This window comes from Aulonocara sp. 'chitande type north' Nkhata Bay, linkage group LG1 (assembly GCF_057382095.1).
Source record: "Aulonocara sp. 'chitande type north' Nkhata Bay isolate Kocher_YH1m ecotype deep benthic linkage group LG1, A_spYH_male_GT1.1, whole genome shotgun sequence".
Taxonomy (NCBI): Eukaryota; Metazoa; Chordata; class Actinopteri; order Cichliformes; family Cichlidae; genus Aulonocara; species Aulonocara sp. 'chitande type north' Nkhata Bay.
Window position 1 is genome coordinate 29,956,007 of NC_141344.1, and position 25,181 is coordinate 29,981,187.

General features: G+C 40.4%; 1 protein-coding gene and 1 long non-coding RNA gene across 5 annotated transcripts in view; one reads left to right on the forward strand and one right to left on the reverse strand.

Annotated features, from left to right (window-relative positions):
• LOC147339327 (uncharacterized) overlaps positions 1-19,256 on the forward strand; it is a 21,756-nt gene extending 2,500 nt beyond the window's left edge. Inside the window, exons 2-6 of one of the 3 annotated variants that reach the window (XR_015129121.1) lie at positions 1,535-1,790; positions 3,664-3,741; positions 18,031-18,160; positions 18,532-18,745; positions 19,077-19,256. This is a non-coding gene — a long non-coding RNA (uncharacterized LOC147339327). Of the gene's footprint in view, positions 1-1,534; positions 1,791-3,663; positions 3,742-18,030; positions 18,161-18,531 lie in introns of all 3 variants that reach the window. The other 2 variants (XR_015129119.1, XR_015129120.1) reach the window with 2 other exon arrangements.
• On the reverse strand, positions 279-9,686 carry LOC147339328 (membrane progestin receptor gamma-B-like). Of its 2 annotated transcripts, XM_086292769.1 has the most exons (8): positions 9,593-9,686; positions 9,223-9,350; positions 6,181-6,386; positions 5,806-5,932; positions 4,664-4,708; positions 3,712-3,808; positions 2,558-2,702; positions 279-1,748 (listed from the first exon to the last, which is right to left on the reverse strand). In XM_086292769.1, the coding sequence occupies exons 1-8, from the start codon at positions 9,644-9,646 to the stop codon at positions 1,474-1,476; spliced, it is 1,077 nt and encodes a 358-aa protein (XP_086148895.1). In that variant the 5' UTR covers positions 9,647-9,686; the 3' UTR covers positions 279-1,473. The 2 variants fall into 2 exon arrangements, with proteins under 2 accessions (XP_086148895.1, XP_086148902.1); XM_086292776.1 differs by lacking the exon at positions 4,664-4,708 and having other exon boundaries at positions 280-1,748.
• Positions 19,257-25,181: the final 5,925 nt, after the last annotated feature.

Consider the following 25,181-nt stretch of genomic DNA (forward strand, 5'->3'; position numbering starts at 1 on the left):
AGCAAGGTTGAAGGAATCTGTTGCTGAAACTGCTCTTCATATTGTCCAGTGTGTTATGAAGAAGGTGGGAGTCATTTTCCATGATTGCCAGCAGTCTTGGCGACATGTTGGCATGTCTGCATTTCGAAATTAGACAGCAGTGGTTGGCAACCCTTTGAAAATCTCTCTGAGAGTGATTCCAGCCAGTCCAACTCAGGCTACAAGTGTTTGCAGAAAAGTTGCCTCTTATCAGACGACCTGTGCAATTACCTTGGGATCAAAAGTGGTTGTGACTTTAAAACATCCACAATCTGGGTAACCATTTAGTCACCACAAGTTGCAATCAGTGTTAGCAGGCCATTTTTTGTAGATGCAAGCAGGTTGCTGTCCTGCTTTTGCTCACATGACTCTGCCCATATGAATACTATGTATTCGAATACTATATTTGGCCCTCACATTTGACCTGCATAGCTTACATCTGTTTATTCTTTTAGGTTGGACACTCCAGGCCTCACATGTCTCACACTCATACTCATATATTTCTCTCAGACAAACAAACTGTTTGTCCCACATTTAGTTTATTGGGATCTGGTCACCCTGTTATAGGATGTAAATACTTGTAGGATAAACACTAATGTGCCAGCATTATGCAACAGGATGCTCCTAATTAAAATAAAAGGGACACAGACAATCGTAGTTTACAGTTTATATGAAAAACTCATAATAAATAACTTTGTTCTTAAATACTCTGTTTTGTAATCCAGGAAAATGTAACACCAGAAACATCAGACATTCTGAGGGAAATAAATGACTCAGAGGACATCAGCTCTGTGCTCAGTGACCACACTGTCAGTCTATTAAGCTGAAGTTTAAACTAAAAAAAAACAACATCTGATCTCCCTGAACAAAACTGCTTCATTTGTTTGATGTGCATTATTTGACTGATGTCACATTTAACTTAACGGCAGTCATGAGAAACATGAAAAGGCACATTGTCAGTTCAGCATCAAAACCTGCAATTGAAAGGGAAAAAACAGTATTTTACATAGTTTTTGTTCCCTGCAGTCTCTTCATACACCACAAGTGTGGAAATCGGAGAAGCAAAAAGATAAACACACATGCGCTGCCTCGTAATGTAGCTAACCTGCTACATTTGTAGCTTCATGTAGAAACAGGTTTCCTCAGAAACATTTAAAAGTCGTTACATATTATGAAACTTAACAAACACGTTGTTAATTTTCATGCTATGTTTGTGTACCTTGCACCTATATTTTCAGCCTATCAGCACAGCAGCAGGCATCTCATTGATAATTAAAGGCCAAATGCAACCGTGATTCATTTAAACATCATGTCAGTTCCTCATCTGGTGCACCCTTCACTATGTTATACCATTTATATTACCCATAATGCAATTTCTTTAGTCTTGGGACCATATAAAGTGTATGATTTGGATGAGTTAAAGCCCTTTAAACCATGACCAATGAAGCTGGAGGTTCAGCTGTGGGGGCAGAGTTTGTCTTTCTTTGGTCCTCTACTGTACTTCTTGTCTTTGCAGACTGGGCCCAAGAGGAGAGGTAGGCTGTAGAGGAAGATGACAACCAAATTCAACACCACACAAAGCAGCGCCGGACCCACTGAGTTGGCAAATGTGATGGGGATTGAGTTTTCCACGAGCCAGGAACGGCGTATCGTCATGTCCTGCTCCATGGCCTGCATCTGGAAGTGGGTGCCGAGGATGGCGCACACATGGAAAAGCTGATGGCTGTGACCTGCAGAGGGAGCAGTTGATATGTGTTTGTTAGAGGAAAGAGGTAGACTGCAAACGTTCAGCACTGAGCAAATGATTCACATTGGAAGCACAACATTAACACAGGATATGTGAAAAAACAGAGGTGATTATGCATTATTGTTGTAGCACAGCAGAGAGAATACTTTTTAATATCCACTTAATAAAGTGCAGTGCTGGAAAATGATTTAAGTCAAACTAGTCAAACATTTGTTCAATGCTGGTTTGGTTTATAATTGATGGATGTTTTTCCGTTGGAACTCTTTATGATCTTTTTGTCACTGATTAATTACCCCTTAGTGTTGGTGAATGCTTATTAACCTCACCTTAGGATCAGAAATTAGCATTAAAATTCACTTTATTTGAAGTACAAAAACCATAAAGACGTGAAAATCACAGACTTATTGCAAAAAAATAGCCAAAACAAATGACTTATAATAAATAGTACATTGACCATTCAAAAAAGCTAAAAAAAATTTCATGCTGAAGGAAAAGACAAGAAATGCAGCACAATACAGCGATGCAGAGAGCATTTTTAACGTAATCTTTGCCAACAAAGAGACAGTAGTTAAAGTTCTTTCATGGATCTCTGCTTTCAGTAGCTTGTAAATGTCTCCTTTGTCTGTCTTCCTTTCAGTGCTGAGCAGGTTGTGTACAGTGGTTTACTTTGGGGGTTTTTGTGAAACTCTATGTACAGCTAAGAGGAACCGGCGATAACGCTCTATCAGTAAACAGGCCGAAAAAGCTAAACATGCTAATAATTATAAAGAGTGCTCGTCAGATCTGGTTTACCTATGAAGTCGAAGCTTCCGGGTGCCAGGCGCTCGGGTAAATGGGTGGCAAACAGAAAAGCAGTGAGAAAAGCCAGGGTGATGTGGTAGTAGTGGAGGATGTTGGTAGCGTTATCTGTACAGCCCTCCCCTTTACACAGGAACACCTGCGAACACGACAGCACAATCGCTTTTAACTTCAATGGTTAAATAGCCGATGACTGTTTTTTACTTTAACACCCCAAAATTTCTTAATGAGGGTCAAACTCTCTGCATCTGCCAGTGGAGCTGCTTTCATGTCATAAACGCAGATTGAGAAAAAAACAAGAGTATTTTTTCACATTTATGATATTTATGATATTGTTTTCATCATAAATGTTAAACGCATGTATCTAAACAGGGAGCTAATTGGTTGTAAAGTATTCAGGTGGGTTCCAAACATGAGCAATTGGCTTCTGCTTTGTAAGTCTTTCAAAGAAAATACTCGGCTCCTCTTGATATACACTGAAGGGGTTACGTCATTTTATAGAAGGTTACCGCCTTCAATAAAAGGAGTTTATTGTTTTATGATATAATAAAATATTTTCTTCAGGGGTTAGTGATTTTTATCTGTTTATTATGCCCTTTTCTGTAGTAGCTGTGAATTTTACCCTGTAACATACATAATTTTAGATTATTATACCAAGGATGCAGCAATATATTGAATATGTATTGGAATATTAGCCCCGTACTATATAGCTTCTGTGTAGCCATCTACTGATGCTATTTGCCAACGTTTTTCTGTTGTTTCGCGTCAGTGTTTGCTGGCTAAACTTTCAAAGGCAGTGTGATGATAAAATTAACTTCTGCATAACTTGTGTAAGGGAAATAATTGTTATTTTTGTTTATTTAAAGCAGCAACAGCTTTAAAGTTAAATCTGAGGTAGCGTTGATGGCTAAGTTATACAAATGGAAGTGGAACATTGAGCACCAGGGTCAAAAACCCTTAAAAAATGCTGTGTTTTTTGGTGTAGCAAAGAAGTTTGAAGATGATACTCACACAGAAAATTACAAACATACACATGCTTTCAGTCTGTTACCTATTGTATGGTTACCTCTCTAGAACTAACCGCATATTTTGCTTTATAGTGTTTCAGGTGTGTCTTGTGAGGCAAGTGGATGTTTAAAGTGCCTTACCCGGTAGAACAGAGGAATGTTGTCAAACAGGTAAGGGTAGGCAAAGGCTACAACTCTAAGACATTTGCTAAACTTTGGACTCTGGTACTCAGGGAATCTGGAGGGGGAAAAAAAGAAAGAAAGGCATTTTCAGTGGAGGAAGCTCTACAGAAACAGAAACAGAATCATCATCGATAATGAAAACATTATGTAAGAACTGATTATTAACCTGCTACATTTTTTAAACAGAACATAAATTAAAATGGAATTACAGCTGAAAACAGCTTGAATGAGCCAGAAATGATAATAAAACAAATCTTTCTTTAAACAACTCAAAATATAAATACACGCAAATATATTTAAATTTACGAAGCATGTGGACCATGAAATGTTTTCTGAGCAGCACGTTAATGCAGTGCACGCTCCTTTCCTATTGTTGCGTGAAGCCAGGATTGACTTTGAGTCAGTGAGTCAGGCTGTTACAGAACACGTTTAGCTGCCCTGTGTGTCAGCTCCTCCAACCTGCTCCAATTGAAACTGTGCTTGGAGTCAGTCACCGTTCAGGGCTGGTCCGTATAGTTACAGTCTCGCCTCTGTCAGTGCGCCCCAGGGTGTCTGTGGCTATAATGTAGCTTGCCATCACCAGTGTGTGAATGTGTGGATGACAGGTTGTGTAAAGCGCTTTGGGGCCCTTAGGGACTAGAAAAGCGCTATACAAATACAGGCCATTTACCACGCCATTTACAGATACATAACAACAGTTGTGTTAAGAAGCAAGTTGCTCAATTGCACCTTCGAAATTCCATTCACCTACTGTGGTGTGTCCGAAGACTTGTCAATACTTTAAATAGATGACTCGCATGTTTTACGTAGGCACCTTGCATTTAAATAATGACAATGTAATGAAAAATACAGTTCAGAGGACGATAAACGAGACGGAGGAGCAGATTGTTAGCAAATACGTTTTGTTTACCTCTTAATGATGTCGTGATTATACTGTAGAAATGGTAAGCCAAGCCTTAGCGGTGGGAGAGATAAGTGAAAGAACAATCATTAGCTAGACCAAGCCAACATTTTCCAGTACATAAAGGTAATAAATATGATTATTGCTGTAAATGGAAAACGTGGAAAAGTGAATACTGTGTTTTGCCTCTTATGATCAAAGCAAGCTTCACATTTTCCAAGAGTTCTGATTTGCAGTCGCTGAGAATGATCTAGATTTTGATGTAAGCCACGCCCACCATTGTGCTCTACCAGACACGGTGCTCAGGCTGTTTGACAAGATTTACGTGACTCATGTACTCAAGTACAACCTCGAGATACAAAGACGACAAATATTTGTTAGTTGTCACATTACAATGTTGTCCTGGACCAGGTTCTCCCAACTGCTATAAACATATTTTCCTTCTTATTAGTTCAGCTGGAGTTGAAACACTGACTGCGTAACTGTATGCTTCCTAGAAAGTGTTACTGTGCTAATGACGACACGATAACATGCATGTTCGCCTATACAGCGTTACGTATAGCATGGGAAAAGGAAAAAGCATTTAGTGTGTTATTATGAGAAGATGCAAATGTTAGATCTTAACTGAATTTCTCAGAGGACTCCTCTAAAGCTTTCCATTTCAAAGTTTCACCCACAGCTGGAGCTTTAAATGGGCAAAAACGTTTAGATCAAACACACAGTCACACAGGCTAAAAGGGACCTGCAGCATGTTTGTGCTCAGTTCTGCACCATGCACCCGCAAAAAAAAGCTTTACTGTTGTTAGTTTTATTGTATCTGCACTCTTATGCGATGGAGAGGTTCTATCCTGTTTTTCCCCCCTTCATTTTCATACACAGTGAGGCACTTATATTTTATTCATCTTGCATAAGATGAGCTTTTAGATTTTAGATTGGCTTGAATCAGTTAAAAATTGATTTTGAGCTGGGGACGTAATGTTTTTTTCAGTTGGAAAATTTTGTTAAAAGCACAAAGTGAAGCCATCTGCTGTTAAGAAGGCTCGCATGTTAAATTGCATAGTACAGACACCTCGTCTTGCATAATAAAAGCATAAATCTAGGATAGAAACAGCATCAGCAGTAGGGATGTAAAAGTCATTTTTTCAGCTTACCTGGAGTAGCATGCTAGGATGGTGCAGATGACGGTGTTGAACACAGTGATGGTGATGTAGGACTGGTGGAAGGAGCTGTTCACCCACTTGTCGGGGAAAATGTAAGCTGAATAGACGATCGCTGAGCCTGCAGCCGAGCACACCATAAGCATGAAAATCTAGTCTTCCAGCACTCCATAATTCCATTAAAATCTGACCTAGAAAACTACCATAAGTTTAGACTGCGCCTGAACTTTAGAAAAGGGAATCCACATTGGTTTCACTGAACATGTAGTGGACCCACTACTGTGCAGTGGACGTCCCTGCCCCTTTCGAGTAGAAGTACAAATTCACCCATCGTGTATCTTCCTCGAACAGCTTTTGTTTTTCACTTACCCAGGCTGTAGAAACTGATAGAGCCATAGTCAAAAAAGAAGCAGATGTGGCGTGCCCGCACTGACATGGTGCTGAAGGTGTGAGCGCAGCTCGACGCCAGTGGATAAATGCAGCAGGTGAACAGGAAGATCACCATGGGCCAGGTGAAGGAGTCCTGCCACGCTTTCTGCATCAGCACCACCGTTACTAGTTTCCATAGGAAGTACCTGCCGGGAGAAAAACTGGGTTGAAGAAATCAGAATGGATGTAACACATGCTTATGACAGATGCGTCTAGTTATAAGGAGTATTTAGTAGTTTTAATTCGTTTAGTTTTGGAGTGTGATTATTTGATGGTGTACTCAGAACAAAAAGGGCTGTGTGCACAGACAGACTGCAGGAAGAAGAAACGGAGAAACACGATGCACGTGCTTTCATACGGGAAGGTCTAATGAATAGTTTGATGGTATGATATAAATCGAATGCTATGGCTTTTATAGTCACCAAATCAATGCTGCTGAACAAACATGGCAGATTTTCCAGCCGTGGCAAACAGAGCTCTCAGTCTGTTTAGGGTGACACTTTAGGTGGGGTTTTCCTTTCATTCGTCAGACATGGAAAAGGTTAATTATTAACTAAAGAGCACTGTAGCTAACTGATAATTATAAGGTTAAAAAAGAATCTGGCAGTCAAAGCTGAAAGACGCACATCGATGACTAAACCCAACTTCTATCATTGCTCTGTTTTGTTAGTAAGCTGCTCAGCGCTGAATTCACTGTGGTCATACCATTTGCGGTCACGTATAAATATGAAATAATATACTCTATATGTCAGCTGTGAGCACAGTAAACACACGTTGGCTCCCATGTTTCACACGGCTTTCTGTACAACCACTGAATGTCATTTTTCACATTTCTGTTTGCTGAAGGATTAAAGAACCACAAAGCAAAGTCTCAAGGACTACGAGGTGACATCCCAGCTGTTTCCCCTTCAAGTCTGTACACTGCGCTATGCTGTCTAGCTCCATATTTTATACACAGACCTGAGAGTCAAACTTTTCCTCAAGGCAAGAAAACTAATAAGTTTTTAAGTGTCCAGAAGTATTAACTGGAGCCGGAACGTCCAGCTGGCTCCGTGCTTTGAAGCGACACAGCAACATTAAGGAGGCCAGAAAACCTACATATAATAGCAGAAAGTTGTATGTAGCACCTATCAGTGTAGAAAAAGTACTTTATTACTCAGAAAATGATGTATTTGGCAGTTACCTCTGCAGCTGACTTGACTTTCCAAACACTTTTATCCTATCATGAGGATATTGTATTGCCTTGTGTATTGCAGTCACTGCCTCGACTTCTCAGAGCGCCTCACTAACAAATCAACATTACTCGTGCTTTTCTCATCACCGAGCAGTTAACTAATTGTGGCAGTTTATGCAAAAGTCTTCAGCACAGATCTGCTCATTACTACCTAGGTCTACATAGAGCCCCTGGACACCAACACCCATGTGTCCTTTGCTTATCTGAACACAAAGACACTCACAACCACCCATGCAATCGAAGGAAGGAAGTGCAGAGCGACTACTGGGAAAAGAAGCCTCTGAAGTACCTTTAAATCCTTACACAACAAGAACAGCATCGAGACGTTAGCTACAGAGCTGCCACAAGTCATGGACAGAGTCACGTTTGTCAAACAGACAGAGAGGAATCGCAAGTTTAGGAGGCCGAGGAGCCAAAACTACTTTAGAAAAGAGTCCTCGGTATTTTTCTTTGTACACCTTTACTTCTGTTTGTTAGTCATGCAAACTCTTACCTTGGGTTTATCGTTGTGCTAACTGACAGGCTTTAAACTGGACAGGCTTAAATTACTGCACACAGTCATCAGACTGGATTCCTTATCGCAGTTTTCAGATTTTAGTAATTCCCTCACGTAACGCACTGCCTAATCAGTGTAGCTCATGCTGAAACCACATCTACACTTGAGTCTTGAGTATAAAAAAGGACATTAAGTCTCCATCATAACTATGCTCAAATAGAAAAATGAAAGGTTTTCTGTAAATGCCAGGATGAATGATGATGAGCTAACTAGATTTAATGAGTTACTGATCAACTTTACAAATTTGAAAACTTCTTTGTCTGTTGTCTGGAAAGCTTTGTAATCCTCCTTCGTCCCAAATAGTCACAAATTTTGGTCAACAGGACAGTGCTGATAATGAATTGTGTAAACACAAACAGGCTCATATTAAGATTGAGCATCGTCATACGCAAAATGACAGTGACAGGGAGGCACGGTGATGGGGGACCCGCATCGTTGCTGAAATCACAACAAACATCTGTGTATATTCAGTCCTCGTGTTACGTAAGTCAGTGCAAACAGATGCTGCTGAAGCTGCAGGTCCCGTGAGCCTTTTGATCTCCATTCTGTGAAAACTGGCCACGCTACTTTTAAACTTTTTTTTTTTAGTATTAGTACTGTAACGTGCCACTGATCCTCTGCCATCTGTTGAACTCCATCAAGACGTGCACATAACATGAATTCCAAGCGCACTGTACTGATAGAGGTGATAAGACTTAAGTCCGACTGCAGAAAATGCCACGAAGGTATAAGGTAAGCAAATATTCAAAGAAAATTCTAGAAAACTCAGAGTCCTACGAGCTTTACAAGATGTGCAAGATTCCTTCTTTCATGAATCCGACCAGGCTGGTCAGGAGGGAGTGTAAAATCACGTACACTCTTCTCTGCTTTAAAAAGCTGCTTCTCTGCTGCCCCTTTATTCACAGCCGGGTCAGCACAGCCGGGAGCGCTGCTTTTCTGCTCAGCTTTGCTTCTGTATTAATATTTTTATTTAGTAAACGGAGAAAATAGTAGAAAGACTTCAGTAACTATGATGTAAGACTGTACTTGATCGCTCAGCTGTCACCTCATGTACAAACCAGGCCACCTGCCAGCTGAATCTAAATTCTGTCAGGTGTGTCGCATGTTGTCAATCTTTCCAAGCGCACAGCAGGGGGGTGAAAACAACTTTGCAGTGAAAGAAAAACAAGAGAAAAAAAATTGTCAGCTGTACCAGGTGGGCAGAAAATGGGTCCAGATATTGAGCGTCTCATTGGTCATCTGGAAGAGGCTCAGGATGCAGTCGGTGGCTGAGCTCCGGGGGTGCCGGTACCCAGTAATAATGCCGTCCTCATGGAAAACCTCAATGAAGAAACACTTGCAGTTAGTGCTCTGCCCAAATGTGAGAAGACCAATTTTGTTTTCACCTCTTCTGAGAGTTTAACAAAGAATGCATGACTAGGACTTCTCAAATATAAAAGCGGTTTGTTTCTTTTTCAACATTTTGCATGTTTGAGATTTGTCTTTGAAATTTTTTCTTTTTTCAAATTTCTAGCACTTATAAAAAGCGAAAAATTGTAAAGATTGAGTGAAGGTAAACTTACTTTGGGCACTTGATTGATGGTGAAGACTCGTGGCAATTTGATGAGGCTGAGCATGACTATGGCAAGGTGCTGCTGTCTGAGAGGCGAGCTTAACTGAAGCTATAAGCCGGGTGTGTCTCCGTCTTTTATAAGGTTTGCGTTGTCATGCTGTTCTCAAGGTTCCTCCCCTATCGTGTCCTCCCTCTTCAAACCCAACGAGAATTTCCAGTGTACCTGTGCCACTCCTACTCCTGCTGTCTCTCTGGAGGCAGAGGGTATGCACACACAGGTGTATGCTCACATAAACAGACACATACACACACCTGCTGCTTGGCCACAAAAAAAAAGTTTGACAAGACTGGACCAAAATTACTCATGTCACAGCGACATTAGCGTTATGAAACAAAGCTATTGTTATTTTGTAATTGCGTAACACTCCTGTGGCAAAGACAGTCTGCCCAGTAAGGCAGGTTTTGCAACGGAGGACAATATTTTTAGACAGAAGTTCAGAGTTTCAGGCCAGATAAGGCTGACATCATGAATGTAGGGTGTAAATCGGCCTGGCAGAAAAGTCAACAGAGTTCCTTTCACGCACTTTCCTGCTCGCCTCCCTGTTAAACTGACATGTCACCATCTACCCTCCACCTCCCCACCCCCAAACCGACATCAGCCGTCACGCCCGGTAGAGACGGCCGAGCCCAGTCGGACCTCCCCGGGCCTGTTATCTTGTTCAAACTCTGAAGCAATGAAAGCAAACATGTCTCACTGCTCCTGCAGAATTAGGAAGGGGAAAGTAGGATAAGCCTTTTTATGTGGCTTGTTAGATCCTTTGTGTTGCACATGAGAGAGAAAATCAATTTGGTTCTTTTTTCTTTTTCTATTTTCAATTTGGCGAAATAATTTTAAATCACGAAAGAGTTTTTGATCTGAGTAAAACTACGAGCTGTTATAAAAAATGTCATGCTGGCTTAAGAATAGACACCAAGTTAATCATCCATCTGGTTTTATTCCTCTAATCCTTGATATCAAGCTTCTGTTTTCACATTCCTTCAAACTATTCTGGACCTGTTTTGTTTTAAATATACACAAAGTCCCTTAAACCACTCGATCTTGTACTGGTCTCCAAACCATCACTATTGCACCCTCAGTGATCCACCTTTTCCGTGTTGGGTTGTGAGCTGCAGCTTAGTGCCATGAACTAACGCGTGCACTGCAATGGAGCACCTTGGGATTTCATTCCGCGTTCCCTCAGAGGAGCAGAGCTGCCAGAGCAACATCTCGAGTTGAAAATCCACCAACAGGAGCTGCTCGTCTCACCGGGAGTTTGGCTTGGCTCGAGGTCAGTTACAGTTAAAGTGTGAGTTAATATGTAAGTATTTAAGAGTTTTAGGGCCAACAGTGTAAACAAAGTCAAGTGCAGAGGGTTATGACTTTGGTAGAGGAGAGAAAAACAAGGTTATTTGTAGGACACCCCAAAGCACACCCCAGTGAGAGCGAATTCATGGTCTCCCTGCGGAGTGAAGAGAGAAACGGACGAAACATGGTGTCTGAATTTTATAATTACACCTCATTTTTTTGTTTTAATATAATTATACTCATAAACTTGACTTGAGTTATTCAATACAAGGGAGGAAAAAACACAATGAGAAAACAAATTTCCAGAAGTTTCTGCTCACATTCATCCAGCTTTACTGATGGGTGTGGTTGGCACACAGGACAACACATTTCACGCGCTAGCTTAATCCTGAACGGTACAGGCTAATGGAAAATTTCTTGTGGCAATGTTGTGGTTGAATCTGCACAGACGAACAAAATCTTCTACAGTGTTGTTTTGGTTTTTGTACTTACAGTAACTACAAAGTACTGGTACTGTCCAGTTTTACAGTATTTTTTCCTCTTCAGTGAGTCACAAATCGAATTAAATGAAGTGTATTTAATTTGATTACCTCCATCTATAAGTCATCTGCGCAAAATCATGTTGCAGCATGTCTCATTTAGCACACGGTTACTGTGAAGAAGTGAACAAGGAGGCGCAGGAAATTGTAGCTGTGTACGCTCTGCCCTGGAGAGCACAAAGACTTCATTTAGAAGTGTTGCTATGATTATACTTTAACTGATGTGAAGATGTGATGTGGGTTTTTTTCAGTGTTTGTGTGAACAAGAATAAGGTTGACATTTAACTAGCAACAAGCCAGTGAGGCGAATCACAACAAAAGCTGAAACCCCCACCATCATGCTGTAATTTAAACTGAATTCATGCTAAATGAACATGATTAAGGCCCTGTTTAGTGTTGGGACAGGTGTTTTTAAACATTTAAAGTACTGAAACATCATGAAATAACTTCTTCATGAGATCACAGAAGAAAACTGCGTTGCCACGTTGTTAGCTATACCCGTTCCACTGCTTGTTAACTCAAATGTTTAAGTAGCCAATCACATGGCAGCAACTTGGTGTATCAACTGATTTTTTGAACATGACAATGAGTTTAACAGCTCAGCAGATAATACTTTTATTAATATTAACATCATATCTCCTTATCTCAGCAGATTTAAGTCTAATAGAGCGCCGTGGGATGTAGTTGAAAGGGAGTTTGTACTGTAATTTTTACAGTGGGAGCCTGTTATAGTACAAAAACTTTAAAATAACAAATAGAGCTGGGAGTACTTTACTGTAATTTAACAGGGTGATTTCTTATGGTGTGTCTGAAAACATTTGCACGCTGTAAAAAGATTTTATCGCAGTGTCTCTACCACTTCCTGCTGTTTATCAGCTGACAGAGTCTGCACCGAACCTGTCGCCTCATATACCGTCTGCCCACTGTTTCATTAGTTTTTCTTACCACTGCAAGGCCTTCACCCTATGACATCCAGCAAATCTCAAACCACCTTCTCATATTACAGGAATAATTAACAACAGGCAACAGCAACAAGCCAGTAAGCAAGCCTCAAAGACCTGCTGCTCTTATACACATTAAATACACTCCTTGCATTTTAAAATTTGTTTCTTAATCTTGAATGTTTAACAAATAAGACGTATTATTAATGACAGCATTAGTAGTAATAAACTGGATTTTTAGCTTCCAGCTGATACCTGGTTTAGTTATTTTGGTATCGCAGAGCTGACTGAAATATTATATTGGTGAATATTGCTCCTGTACAGACAGGTGAGTTGGTGGAATCTCTGTTGTTATTACTACTTACTATGTACAATGCCATGAAAAAGCCCCCTCCTCTCATTTCTTCTTCTTCTTCTTTTTTAAAATGATTATATTAGACAAAGATAACCTGAGTGAACATAAAATGGAAATGATTACTGCAAGACAAATCACTTAAATAGAATCTGTTTGAAATGGGACTAAGATCTCAAAAAGCAACACATCATGCCACGATCTACAGAAACAACTAAGAAACAAAGTCAGTGACATCTACAGTCAAGGGTCAAAAGTCATTTCTAGGGCTTTGGGACTACAGTGAATCAAAGGGAGAGCAATCAATTACAAATGGAGAAACTATGAAACAGTGGTGAACCTGCCCAGGAGAGGCTGGCCTACCAAAATCAGTGCAGCGATGACTCATGCAGGAGGCTGGCAAAGAACCCAGAACAATATCTGAAGAACTGCAGGCCTCACATGCCTCGGGTAAGTTCCACAGTCATGAATCAACAATAAAACAAAATGGACAAAAATGTCAGGAATGGCATTCAAGTAGAAAATCACTTCTGACCAAAATGAACACAAAGACTTTGTCTGTGAAGGTTCTCAGTCATCCAGGTCATCGTAGTCAAAGGAGACCCAGCAACACGCTCAGACAAAAACTGGTTCACCCGAAAGACAAAACGCCAAAACACAGACTTAACAATGTGGTGTATGCTGTACAGTGCAGCGAGGAATGCTCAGACCTCTACATTGGAGAGACCAAACAGCCACTTCACAGGCGCATGGCACAACACAGAAGAGCCACCTCCACAGGACAAGACTCAGCAGTCCATCTGCATCTTAAGGATAAAGGACACTCTTTCGAGGATGCCAACGTTCACATTTTGGACAGAGAGGACAGATGGTTTGAAAGAGGAGTGAAAGAAGCCATCTATGTCCACTGTGAGCGACCATCTTTGAACAGAGGCGGGGGTTTACGACACCAACTCTCTGCCATCTATAATCCAGTTTTGAGATCCCTTCCCAGACGCCTTAATGCCCACTCACATCCTGGGACAGCTGATCTCAGGAATTCGCATGATAAGGTGGGGCCAGGTTTCACAATGAACGCACCCGAAACTCTGGCTGATTGGGACCCACACCCAGTTTCACACCTTGGCTCAGGCGATTAGAGGATCATCAGGGGGTCCTTTTGTCCCTCTGTGGGGGGAAACTCCCACTAGGTTTATATCTGGGACTCTCCACCATTTGACCTCAGAACTGAAGAAGCTTCTCGGATGAGAGGTGAAACGTCTTCAAGTAACTTAAAGAAGTCCAGACGCTTTTCTTTGCAAGCTCCTTTGACAACACAAAGACTTGTCTCACATTTACCAGAAAACATCCTGATGATCGCTGAGACTTTTGGGAAAATATTCTGTGGGCTGATGAGGCAGAAGCTGAACTCTCTGGAAGGTTTGAGTCCCACCTCTGCGTAAAACTAACAGCATTTCAAAAAAAGAAAGAAAATCATAGAAACAGTCAAACATGGTGGTGGTAGTGTGATGGTCTGGGCTGTTTTGCTGCCTCGGGACTCGGAAGACTCGCTTTGGTAAATGGAACCATGAATTCTTCTACCAAAACATCTTGAAGGATAACATCCAGCCATCGGTTCATGCCCTGAAGCTCAAGCTCACTTGGTTTATGCAGCATGACTGAAAACACACCAACATGTACACCTCTGAATGGCTCAAAAAACAAACTGGCGTTTTTGTAGTAGCCTATTCAAAGTCATAACTGTAAATAGATGTCGTCCATCTAAAGCGCCAGGAAGAAGCTGTGATGGCAAAAAAAAGAAACAGCTGGAGAAATGAGAGAAAATGTAAAAATATAAACTGCAAATTTATTTTTAAATTTATAAAAATGGACTTTACTGCTACAAAAATGAAATAAAAATAGCCAAACAATCCTACATCTCCCAACAATGATCTGTCTAATTCTAATATATATCAAACACCATCATTCATAAGTTCCCCTCACACTGACCAGCTGACGTGCAGTAAAAGAGCTGCGATATCGACTGAGGCGAAACATTAAGGTGATGACATATTAAAAGGATAAACTTGAGCTAATGAGCACAGAGACATAACAAAGGCATGATGATGATCCCATACAGGGTCACTGGAAGGTTTACTGAAAACGTGACTCGAATGCTGTGACCTTTACGTGCGTCAGTATTTGATGCCGGCTGAAGACTGTTATAGATGACTCTGATGTGTGAAACAGCTGTCTCCACCATCATCAGTCAAGCACTGTTTTAAGGATCATCTATAGAGAAATAATGCAAATGTGAAGAATCACTGATATGAGTGGATGGTAGCAGACAAGTGCATTTTACTTCACGGACACCCAAAATCAAAATAAGACTCTCTGTTAAATTGGCACTTGTAATTTCCCATCTTGCCACAAGGTGTCAGTGTTTTCCAAGAGAACCTGCTCCGCCGACCTCAGAAGGTTCTTCAGATGGTTGTGATGAATGTTTTCGTTTCTGTCTTTTCTGTTGTCAGAAGGTTTCTGCATTTTTATTTTGGATTCTTACCTTTGTTTTCCTCTTGGATTAATTAATTTGTCACTCAGTGCACAGCTACTTTTTTTTTTTGTTTTAACCTTATGTCACAGGGAATTAAAGCAGATCACTGTAGGGAGAGAAAGGTCTTCGTGTGCCGCTAGCTCCTTTTATTGACTGTTAATGAGAAAAAGTAACAAGTTCGCTTCAGGCTAGAGCCCCCCTCCCTCTTCCCTCTCCCCTCTCCCATGCAAGAGATGAACCTCCTGTGGCAAGCCCTGAATGTTCGTGTAACATCAGCACAACCACCGTGGAGCTCTCCTCGCATTAAGCATTCATTGAGTCATTGTTGCTGAGGCAAACATTGCCGTACTTAAGAGAAGTCGGTTTCTGCTTACTGCGGATGACTGCACAAATATTAAAACCAGTCTTCTCATTTTGATGGAAGAAAAAAAATGATTAAAAAAAAATAAGTGAATTTAATTTTCAGCATCTTAAAGCCACCCTTCCACTGAGGTCATTTCTGATGAGGCTTCAGTGAACAGCAGATGGGTTAACTGAAGAGTCAGATGCATTTCTCAGGTCTTTGCCAGGTTTATTCTGATGACTTTCAGATACTGCTACAGACAGTTTTTTAGGCCTATCTCTTCTTCGTTTATTCTCAACTTGTCCCATTTTCTCATTTTTTTTAAGGACACACTGCAACCATGTTGATAATTAAAATTGTTTCTGTTATGTACAGTGTTGGGAAGGTTACTTTTCAAATGTATTCCACTACAGATTACAGAATACATGCCCCAAAACGTATTTTGTAACATATTCCATTATGTTACTCAATGAGAGTAACGTATTCTGAATACTTTGGATTACTTAATATATTTTCATGCTTTTACAACTACATGAATGTACTATTGCTGTGTGATTTATTACTATTATTGAAGGTTACTCGCCATAATACCAACTAGATTTTTAAATCTTAATATAAATGAGTAACAGTAGGTGGACATTAGGTAAGGCTGCACTTTTTGCAGTGATCTTGTGTTGAAAACTATTCCACGCGTATATAAAACAGGTCAGCGGCCCCGAACCGTATCAAAGGGACCTCTGGCTCATACGTCGGGTTCCGTGTCGGGCTCGTAGCTGAAAACTAGCTTTACTTTGTTGTCTGGGTCAACTTTGCTAGCGAGAGACAGAGAAAGGCTACTCCAACATACTGTTTCGGAGGAAAACACGAACACAGTGTACAGTCGAGTATTAATAGCTTGTTTACAACTGGGCTCGTCAGGCACTCATTTTGGCTGCAGTGGTTATTATTATATTTACATGCTTCCAGCTCCCGTTTCTGGTCGGTGACAACTGGTACTTTTTGATTCTCCTTGTTCTAATAATAACCAAAAATAGGAGGGCATAGCCTAACATATGAAACAGGAAAAGACTGCTGTGTAATCCATTTATTTCAACAAAGTAACTGTATTCTGAATATCACCTTTTTAAATGGTAACTGTATACAGTTACTCATATTTTGTATTTTAAATGCGTAACACCAGTACATGTATTCCGCTACTCCCCAGCCCCAGCAGGTTACAGTATGTACACAACACTGGCTCAACCCTTTAGCTGGGTTCCTTTGATAGTCATAGATCAGTGTCACAAACAAAATCAAAAACCACTGAAAATGGAGTGAAAAAGCAGCAAATGTCTAAAACCTTCAGTTCGGATGTAGAACGAATGCTCCACATCCGAAGCCAGATATAAAAGTGAGGGTGCACAACACTATAAAGTACCTATAATACACACATTGACCAACTACAACATCAGAATGTTTGGTGCCTTTAAACAAGATGGTCCTTCGCTCAAGTAAAAGTAGCAATGCTACGAGATAGTTTCAAAACTTTAATCTTGCACTTGTAGTACAGATTAACTGCTGTTGTTACTACTACTCATAAATTATCATGAAAGCAGCTTTTATTGTTGCATTTGATGGAGGTGCCACTATTTTTATTAAGTGACAGGGAGTTAAACCTGTAACAATACATCATGTTTTTACAAGCACGGTTATAAAATTCACAGCTACACATAAGCAAACTGGCATTAAAAAATACACACAAGTACAAATAACATAGCAAGATACACATGTTACAATCAAACAATCATCTTCCTGCTTCACAGTTACCATTTTTAATAATAGTAGCGATTGTGTTCTGCTGATTCTGTGTTTTTTTGTGCGAGTGTCGGGGAATACAAAGAGACCAATCGGGCTGCTGTGCTGCAGCTGCTCAAAGACTCTGCTGCCTCCCTGGTGTTTTGGTTGATGAGGTGTAGTTTGTGTCTCCAAATGAGGAGCATGTGTGGCAGACAGCCCCCTGATACATTATTAATAGTTGCTAGACTCCAGGCGCTCTTTTCTTCCCTCTGTTGAATTTCAGACCTTCACAGCTTCTTCTTCTTCGCTCCGTCTAGAAACACTCCCACCACACACTTGCTTTCCCCCCCTCTGTACATCAGTGCATCATTTTCCTGTTTACCCTACCCCCTGCCGTCACCCCATCCCCTCATTGTTCTCCACCAGCTTCCATCTTCATACCTGACTCAGCTGCTGATTAGCAGCGAAGGCTTCTATTCTCTCGGCTGCGTAAACCAAAGTCTGTCAGCTTCTTATAAATGAGCAAAAAATAAAGCAATTACCTGGCTTAGAAACTGAAACAGTAGATTCATTTCATTCTACAGTAATGACTTCTTCTTTGTCTCTGGTGTTCTTTTAGTAGCGAGGATGAGGCCGAGCTGAATTTGACACACCGTCAGCTCAATAGCACAAATGAAACCAGATAAGAAGTGAAGTTGGGAAATGATTTGGCAGAGCGCAGGGAGAAACAGATTGCCTGACAACAGTAGGTAAAAGCTAATGAGGACTTCAAGGAACTTCAACAGTTTGGAACATGTGTTTCTTCTCTTTCAGAGAGCAGATCGATTGATTCTTTAGGAAAATCAACCTGGTAGTAGCTGGCTTACGGGGATGTGTTATATGTGTTATTTTGTGTTTAATTGTCTCAGTTTTTACAAAATAGTTTAAACTGAAACATGTTAATACATAGAAGGTTGAGATTTAGCATATTGGAAGGGCTAAGCTAGCTGTCCAGACCCATGAATTCTTCTTGCTAAGCTCGTTGGTTGTTGGTTGTAGCCTGATAGATCAATTAAATAACTATGAACGTAGCATGGTTGGAATATCCTGTAACCTAAATAACCACTAGTTATGTATGCAGAAGAGCGTCTCTGAATGCACATCGCACCTTGAAGCAGATGCCCAGCAGCAGAAGACCACACCGGGTGTCCTCCTGCCAGCTAAGAACAGCAAACTGAGGCTATAATTTGCAGAACCTCACAAAAATTGGACAACAGAAGAGTGGAAGAACACTGCCTGGTCTGATGAGTCCTGATATCCGCTCTATCATTCAGATAGTGGGATTGGAAGTGGACGTAAGCTTGGATCTGTCCTGCCTTTTATCAGTTGTCCAGTGGTGTAATGATGTGGGGGGTATTTTCTTGCAAGTATTTTCTTTCTTTCTCCATTTCAGGATCTATCCAAAAAGTTGCTTCTGATCATCAGGATGTAGCGAGAAACAAGTAACGAGACACGTTTCTCCTCCTGAAAATGTCCAGATGAACAGACTCAACTTTTTGGGATTTCCTTACCTGGATGTTTGAGCATAAAGACATTTCAGGATCGAGTTTAAAACTCGATTACTTGTATTTAAGAGTGCCAATGGTTTGGGCCCCCGTCATTGACAGAGTGTTTGTCACCCTACAGTCCTACCAGAGCACTGAGGTCTACTAAGCAGCTGTTTCGAGCTTAAACGCAGAGGTGATTGGAGCTTTTCAGTGGTGGCTCCTAATCTTTGGAACAACTTACCCTTTTTCCATGAGAGCTGCTGTCTCTCAAACATCATAAAGCATTTTTAAAAACCTGCTTATTCTTGCTTGTTTTTGAGCCTAGTGTTTGTATATTATTATGCAAACACGGCCTTTTTTACTGTATTTTTTGTTGATTTAGTGACTGTGTATTGTGTATATGTTGCAAACTTGTACAGCATTTGTTCTATAGAAATAAACTTTGACTTGTTGCAACTGAGCACCATTTAAATGCCAAAGCCTACCTGAGTATTGCTGACCACGTCCATCCCTTTATGACCACAGTGAACCCATCTTCCAGCAGGCTAATACACCATGACACAAAGCTCAAATCACCTCAGTGTGGTTTCTTGAACATGACAATTGAGCACCTTTAGGATATCAGTAGATGGACCAGAATCTCCGAGTGCTGTTTCCAGCATATACATAAGTATTTCGATCAACGTGTAAAAGACTACAAACTCCGTGGAAGTTTTGAAGTTGCACTGTTGCACTGTTTCTGTTTTCTTTCAGCTCGATATTTCCACCTCCATTTCTTTTCTTTTCCCACCTCCCCTGAGAACCCAGACAACACACAAACAAATCCAATAACGCAGGGTTCAACGGTGTGTTAATTTCATCAAGTGGGTAAATTTATGGACACTATAAAGCCTGTGGCTTCTGGGCGCCAGAGTACCAAGTATTCACTGTAATTTTATCATGGGCATCTCAAAGGCATCTGAATGGCAGCAGAGGAGGTAGAAGAGGCTGATACAAAGGCCGTGAAGAGGCCGAGCTTATCGGGTTTATGTAGGGCTAATTACAGGACTGGGAGACAGACTCTCTGTCAGGAGGCACAGTAACATCATTAGCGTCAAGAAAAGAGGAGGAATGTGACGTGTGGGGTAGTGAGGGAGAAATTATGGGTGGATTGTATTAATGCCAAAAGGTAATGAAAAATGCAAGCGGGTGGCAGGAGATACAGTCCTTCTCAGGTGTCTGCGCTTTTTCACTGGATCAGAATAGCCTAATTAGGATTAATAATTAATCAGGATTGTTTTCCTTCCCAGCAGTTTCACAGAGACCGTGTTCAGTATGGATAAACTGTTTCTATAATACAGTCAGAAATGCCTGTCACCCATAATAATGTGTGAAGTTGAGTTAGAAATGTTCGAAAGAGCTCTGATACAAACAGCAACTTTACCAGAGGCGTCAGGTAAAGTCGTTCAAAGGAAAAGATCTGATCGGGGGTGGAGTGTCACTCAAAGTACCGAGAGGAGCCAGTTGACATGTACAATCTGGCACTGGAGTATATCTGGAATAACTGGGAACTAGTTAAAAGCCACTCAACCCTCTCTGATGACAGCGAATCAGAAATTAGAGATGTTAATACAGAGGATGGCAGAGCAGGTGGTTTGATTATGAGGCGCACAATTAAATTATACAGGAGGGTTTGTCATTAGACCCGAGCAGGCAGAAATGACATTAGTGGGGTGCAGGCTTGAGTGATGGACTAAATGGTTACACTGATGATCAAATCAATCCCGCTGGTCTGGTTTCACCTGAACAGAATTTTTTGTTGCGACTCAGTAATTCCAACTTAATTAGTTTCATGCTGGCACGCAGTGCTGCGAAAAAGTATTTGCCCACTTTCAGATTTCTTAGTTTTTTGTATATATGCCACATTTACATGTTTCAGATCATCAAATTCATTTCGATATTGGATAAAAAATAAAAAAAAACCTACAAAAACACAAAATGCAGTTTTTAAATGATGATTTCATGTATTAAGGGAAAAAAGTTACCCAAACCTACTTGTCCCTATGTGACAAAGTAGTTGCCCCTAAACCTGATAACTGGTTGCGCCAGTTATGGCAGCAAGAATTGCAATCAAGTGTTCAAGTAACTGGCAACGAGTCTTTCATAATGATGTGGAGGAATTTTGTCCCACTTTTCTTTGCAGAATTGCTTTAATTCAGTCACTGTGGAGAGTTTTCAAACACGAGGGGCGTGTTTAAGGTTTGTGTCTTAATCTGATTTAATTCTGGACTTCCTGACTTTTCTTTTTTGAGCCATCCAGAGTTCGATTTCCAGTAAGTCGTCCAAGTCCTGAAGCAGCAAAGCAGCCTCAGACCATCATGCTAGCACCACCACGTTTGACTGGTGATATGTTCTTTTTATGAAATGCTGTGTTAATTTTACACCACATGTACCAGGACTCAGTTTCCAAAGTATTTTCCCAGAGGATCATCAAGATTTTTTTGTCATTTTCGCTCAGTCTCTTTCTTATTGTTGGATTATAAACTCTGACCTTAACTGGTTGAAGTGAGGCCTGCACTTCTTTAATGTTGTTCTGGGATCTTTTGTGACCTCGTGGATGAGTCGTTGATGCACTCTGGGAGTGTCTCTGATGGGCCACTTTTCCAAGTCTTTTTCTCTATTTGTGTATAATGGCTCTCACTGTAATTCACTGGAGTCCCAAAGCCTTAGAAATGACTTTGTCACCCTTTCCAGATGATAGAGGTCACTGACTTTGTTTTCTGAGCTGCTTCTTTAGATTGTGAGATGATGCGTTTGAGGATCTTTTAACCTGCTTCGCTTTCGTCAGACAGGTTCTACTTGCGTTAGATTTGCGATTTCCCTGAGTTATCACAGTTAATCACTGTATTTGGCAACTTCACCCCTTTTATCCAGAAACCAATAGCAGACTGACCCCAAATTATTGTGGTCACAATGCATCATATCCCCCCCCCCCCAGTGTAGCTGTAGGATAATCATTTGGAGTCATTGTTGTATGGACGTGGAACCTCTCGGTGTGCGCTGGGCTTGTTTAGCACATACCGTCGATCAGACGTGCATCTGGTGGTTCTTTGTGTTCCCCGACCTGCTCCTGAGATTGTAAGAGACGGCACAGCGAACGAACTTGCTGAGAAAGCTGCTGCTGTCGGGCAATCTTGTTGCTGTGGGTGTGCTAGTCTAGGCAACATGCCAAAATAACATGAATGTCAGCAAGTGTTTGCAGGCTCTATTTTTCATTTTCTATTGCAAAATAATACTCCTTAGAATACAATTTAGATGTATCCTTAAGATATAATTATAAATATTCAATTATTGAAATTGTAACTTTTAATATAATAACTTAATTTATTTGCATCTCTACTGATTTCCATGGATCCACTGTTCTAATTTCTTGAAGTCCATGGTGCCAGCTTTACGTTACAAATCAAATATATTCAGTTGTTAATCAAATATGAGGGGAAAAAAATATAAAAGTGTCAGAAATGAAAAGCTACAACCAATAAATGTTTTTATATTTTCTAGAAATCTAGAAACTGATAAATGGCTAAAACCGATCACCATTTATCGACAACTGATTGATAATTGCATAAATCTATAGCTTCATTAGACATATCTATTCTTTATCTATTCTTCATTAGGCTGCTGTGTTCATGTCAAACCTCTGAAAAACCAAACAAATCAGGAATTTAAGAAAAAAAATGCTTTTATTTATTGATTTTTTTTTTTTTTTTTTTTACATCTTTAAAAAGCAAAACCTTAAAGCACAAAGATTTACTCTGTATATAAACACCTCTCTTCATTGGACTAAAAAAATGGTAGCATTTGCACATTGTGCTTCGGTTGCAAAGTCTGTACAACAACTCTGGGTCTCTCGTAGTGTCACGACCCCAGTAAACATTTTATTGCATAAATCACATTTGACCTCAGTGGCCATTTGCTGACGTGTTGAAACAAGGAGTGTAGAGACAGAGGAGAGGGTACTACTGAAATGAGGAGAAAGAAGCTCTCATACCTGTTACACAGTGAATAACAATAGCAGCTTTCTTAATGAAGGCGTTGCACATTGTCCTGAAAAGGAAAAAAGTAATCCATAAAAGAGAAATACAACTAAACTCATGTGACGATAATCGACAGTTGTGCTTTTGTCTAACTAGAAAAACTCTTATTTCTCTGCAGAGGAAAAAAAGAAATAAAATTAAATAAAATAAAAAAAACTCAAGGAGAACCTGCAGCTATTGGCTCATTTCCCTTTAAACAGTAGCTTACTAAACACTAATCTCTAGTTGCACACAACCCCTTTTACAATAAGCATTTACATATCTACTCAACCTACATCTGAAAAAGTAGCATTTCTCAAAAGGCAGTGTCTCTCCATGACATCTCCAAGGAGACTTTACATCATTAAAATGCTGAATGGAAGTCGGTTTTTGCACAAAAATATACAAATACACCTCGAATCAATGACTTTGGTATAAACAACATGGAGCTCGTTATTCTCACACAAAGACTTCTACTCCTGAACGTTACCCCCCCCCTCCCCACCCCCGCCCTCAACGGACATATTTCTGCTCGTCGTGTATAAATTATGCAAGTGTTTACAGGAAGAAAAAGCCAACAGGAAGTAAAGAAAACTAGAATCAGCAAAAACAACAACAACAACAAAAAGAAAAACCCTAACAGATTACCCAAAGATCTCAAACATCTTTTATGGTATAAACATTCCCACAACCTATAAAGGAGAAAAATGAATAAAAATGAATATAATCATCATTAAAAAAAAAAGATTGATGGAAAATAAATGTTAAAAGTTATAAGGTTTCCTCTTTATTGGACACAGTTGTAATTTTTCAATTATAAAACAAGAGTACAAAAACAATAAATGACAAAGCAGGGTTATATAACAAATAGATTAGAGACATGCTTACACATTAGAACCATTATTTTGAGAACCAAACGTTTTTTTGTGATTAAACTTGATGTTTAAAAATGTGCATTATTGTGTTCTGCTTTTCTACTGAAGTCAGGATTTGTTAATCAGTTTGGAAAAAGGGAACTTGGATGTATTTTTGTCCTGCCAGTGCAAACTCAAACAACCTGAAACGCTGGCTTTGTGGGAAAACGATTTTTGTCTCAAAAAACTGGCGTTATATATATTTTTTTTTAAACAGGATTCAGAAGAAACCAATCTGCAGCTTCTTTAAATCTTCAAAGCTGGATCAATGAAAGCCTCATTGCTGCTGAGGGCTCCGCTTTGTGTTGTTTGTGAGTACGACGCCGGTGAACGCTGACTCATCCGTGAGCAGCGACTGTACCGTGAACAGGCTCTCCAGCCTATTAGCCGGGTGAATTGTTAGAGCACAGGCAGGCCTCTTTCTCTGCGCTCGGCGGTCAACAGGGCAGCGCTCAGATTAAAAGCGCCGAGTTCATGCACTCGCAGCGGCTGAGAGGAGCAACGAGAGCCTGCTGGGACCGAGCCTTTGCATGCTCGTCAGGAATTTACCTCCAGCTTTAGTACTTCCTGGCATTGTCTATTTAAATGGTGTGAATTAACATTGTAGTGAGATGCAGCTGTGCTTCTGCTGCCCACGTTCACCTCCTCCAATACACAACAGAGACATCTACACCACCTACGCTTGTATCCTGCAATTATCATGTTCCAAGTATGAGTTACAGAAGAAAGGCTTTTCAGACGAGTTCCCGAGTAAACAACGAGCTGAAAAGGTCAAAAAGGAGGAGGGGAACGAGGGGGGTGGGCACAAGAATGAATTAAAATGTGGCTACGACTGACGGTGCTGATATTCACACCAAGCAAAAAACACAGATCTGAAATTATAACAATGACGTGGGGAGCTGGAGTTTGGCATTTAAAGTTTCACATTAGTATCACCTTTTAACTGATGCCTCTTGGTTAATCTAGTATTAAATGTTTAGCCTCGTTCAGGCCTGCGATCACGCGTGTAAGTAGGAAACACAGTTTTTCCTTTTGAAACAAAACTTTAGATTGTGCAGCTGAAAAGAAGCGAGCATTTATCCTGGTCTTAAATTCAGCCAGCTGGGATTTCTCACATGGGACACACATGTGTTAATAAACACGCTGAACTCAAAGTTAATCATATGTGAAGTTGCAACCTTGAACAAAAACGGTTACACGGTGGTATCACTGCCTGACCATCGGATACAGGTAGCAACATTACAGAAGCTACAGCTAATTATGATAACTTCCTCA

Coding starts and splice junctions, on each gene's coding strand:
- LOC147339328 (XM_086292769.1), bottom strand. CDS start 9,646: ATGCTCAGCCTCATCAAATTGCCACGAGTCTTCACCATCAATCAAGTG. Junction 9,351..9,592: donor CCATCAATCAAGTGCCCAAA/GTAAGTTTACCT, acceptor TTCTTCATTGAG/GTTTTCCATGAGGACGGCAT. Junction 3,809..4,663: donor AATCACGACATCATTAAGAG/GTAAACAAAACG, acceptor TTCCCCCTCCAG/ATTCCCTGAGTACCAGAGTC.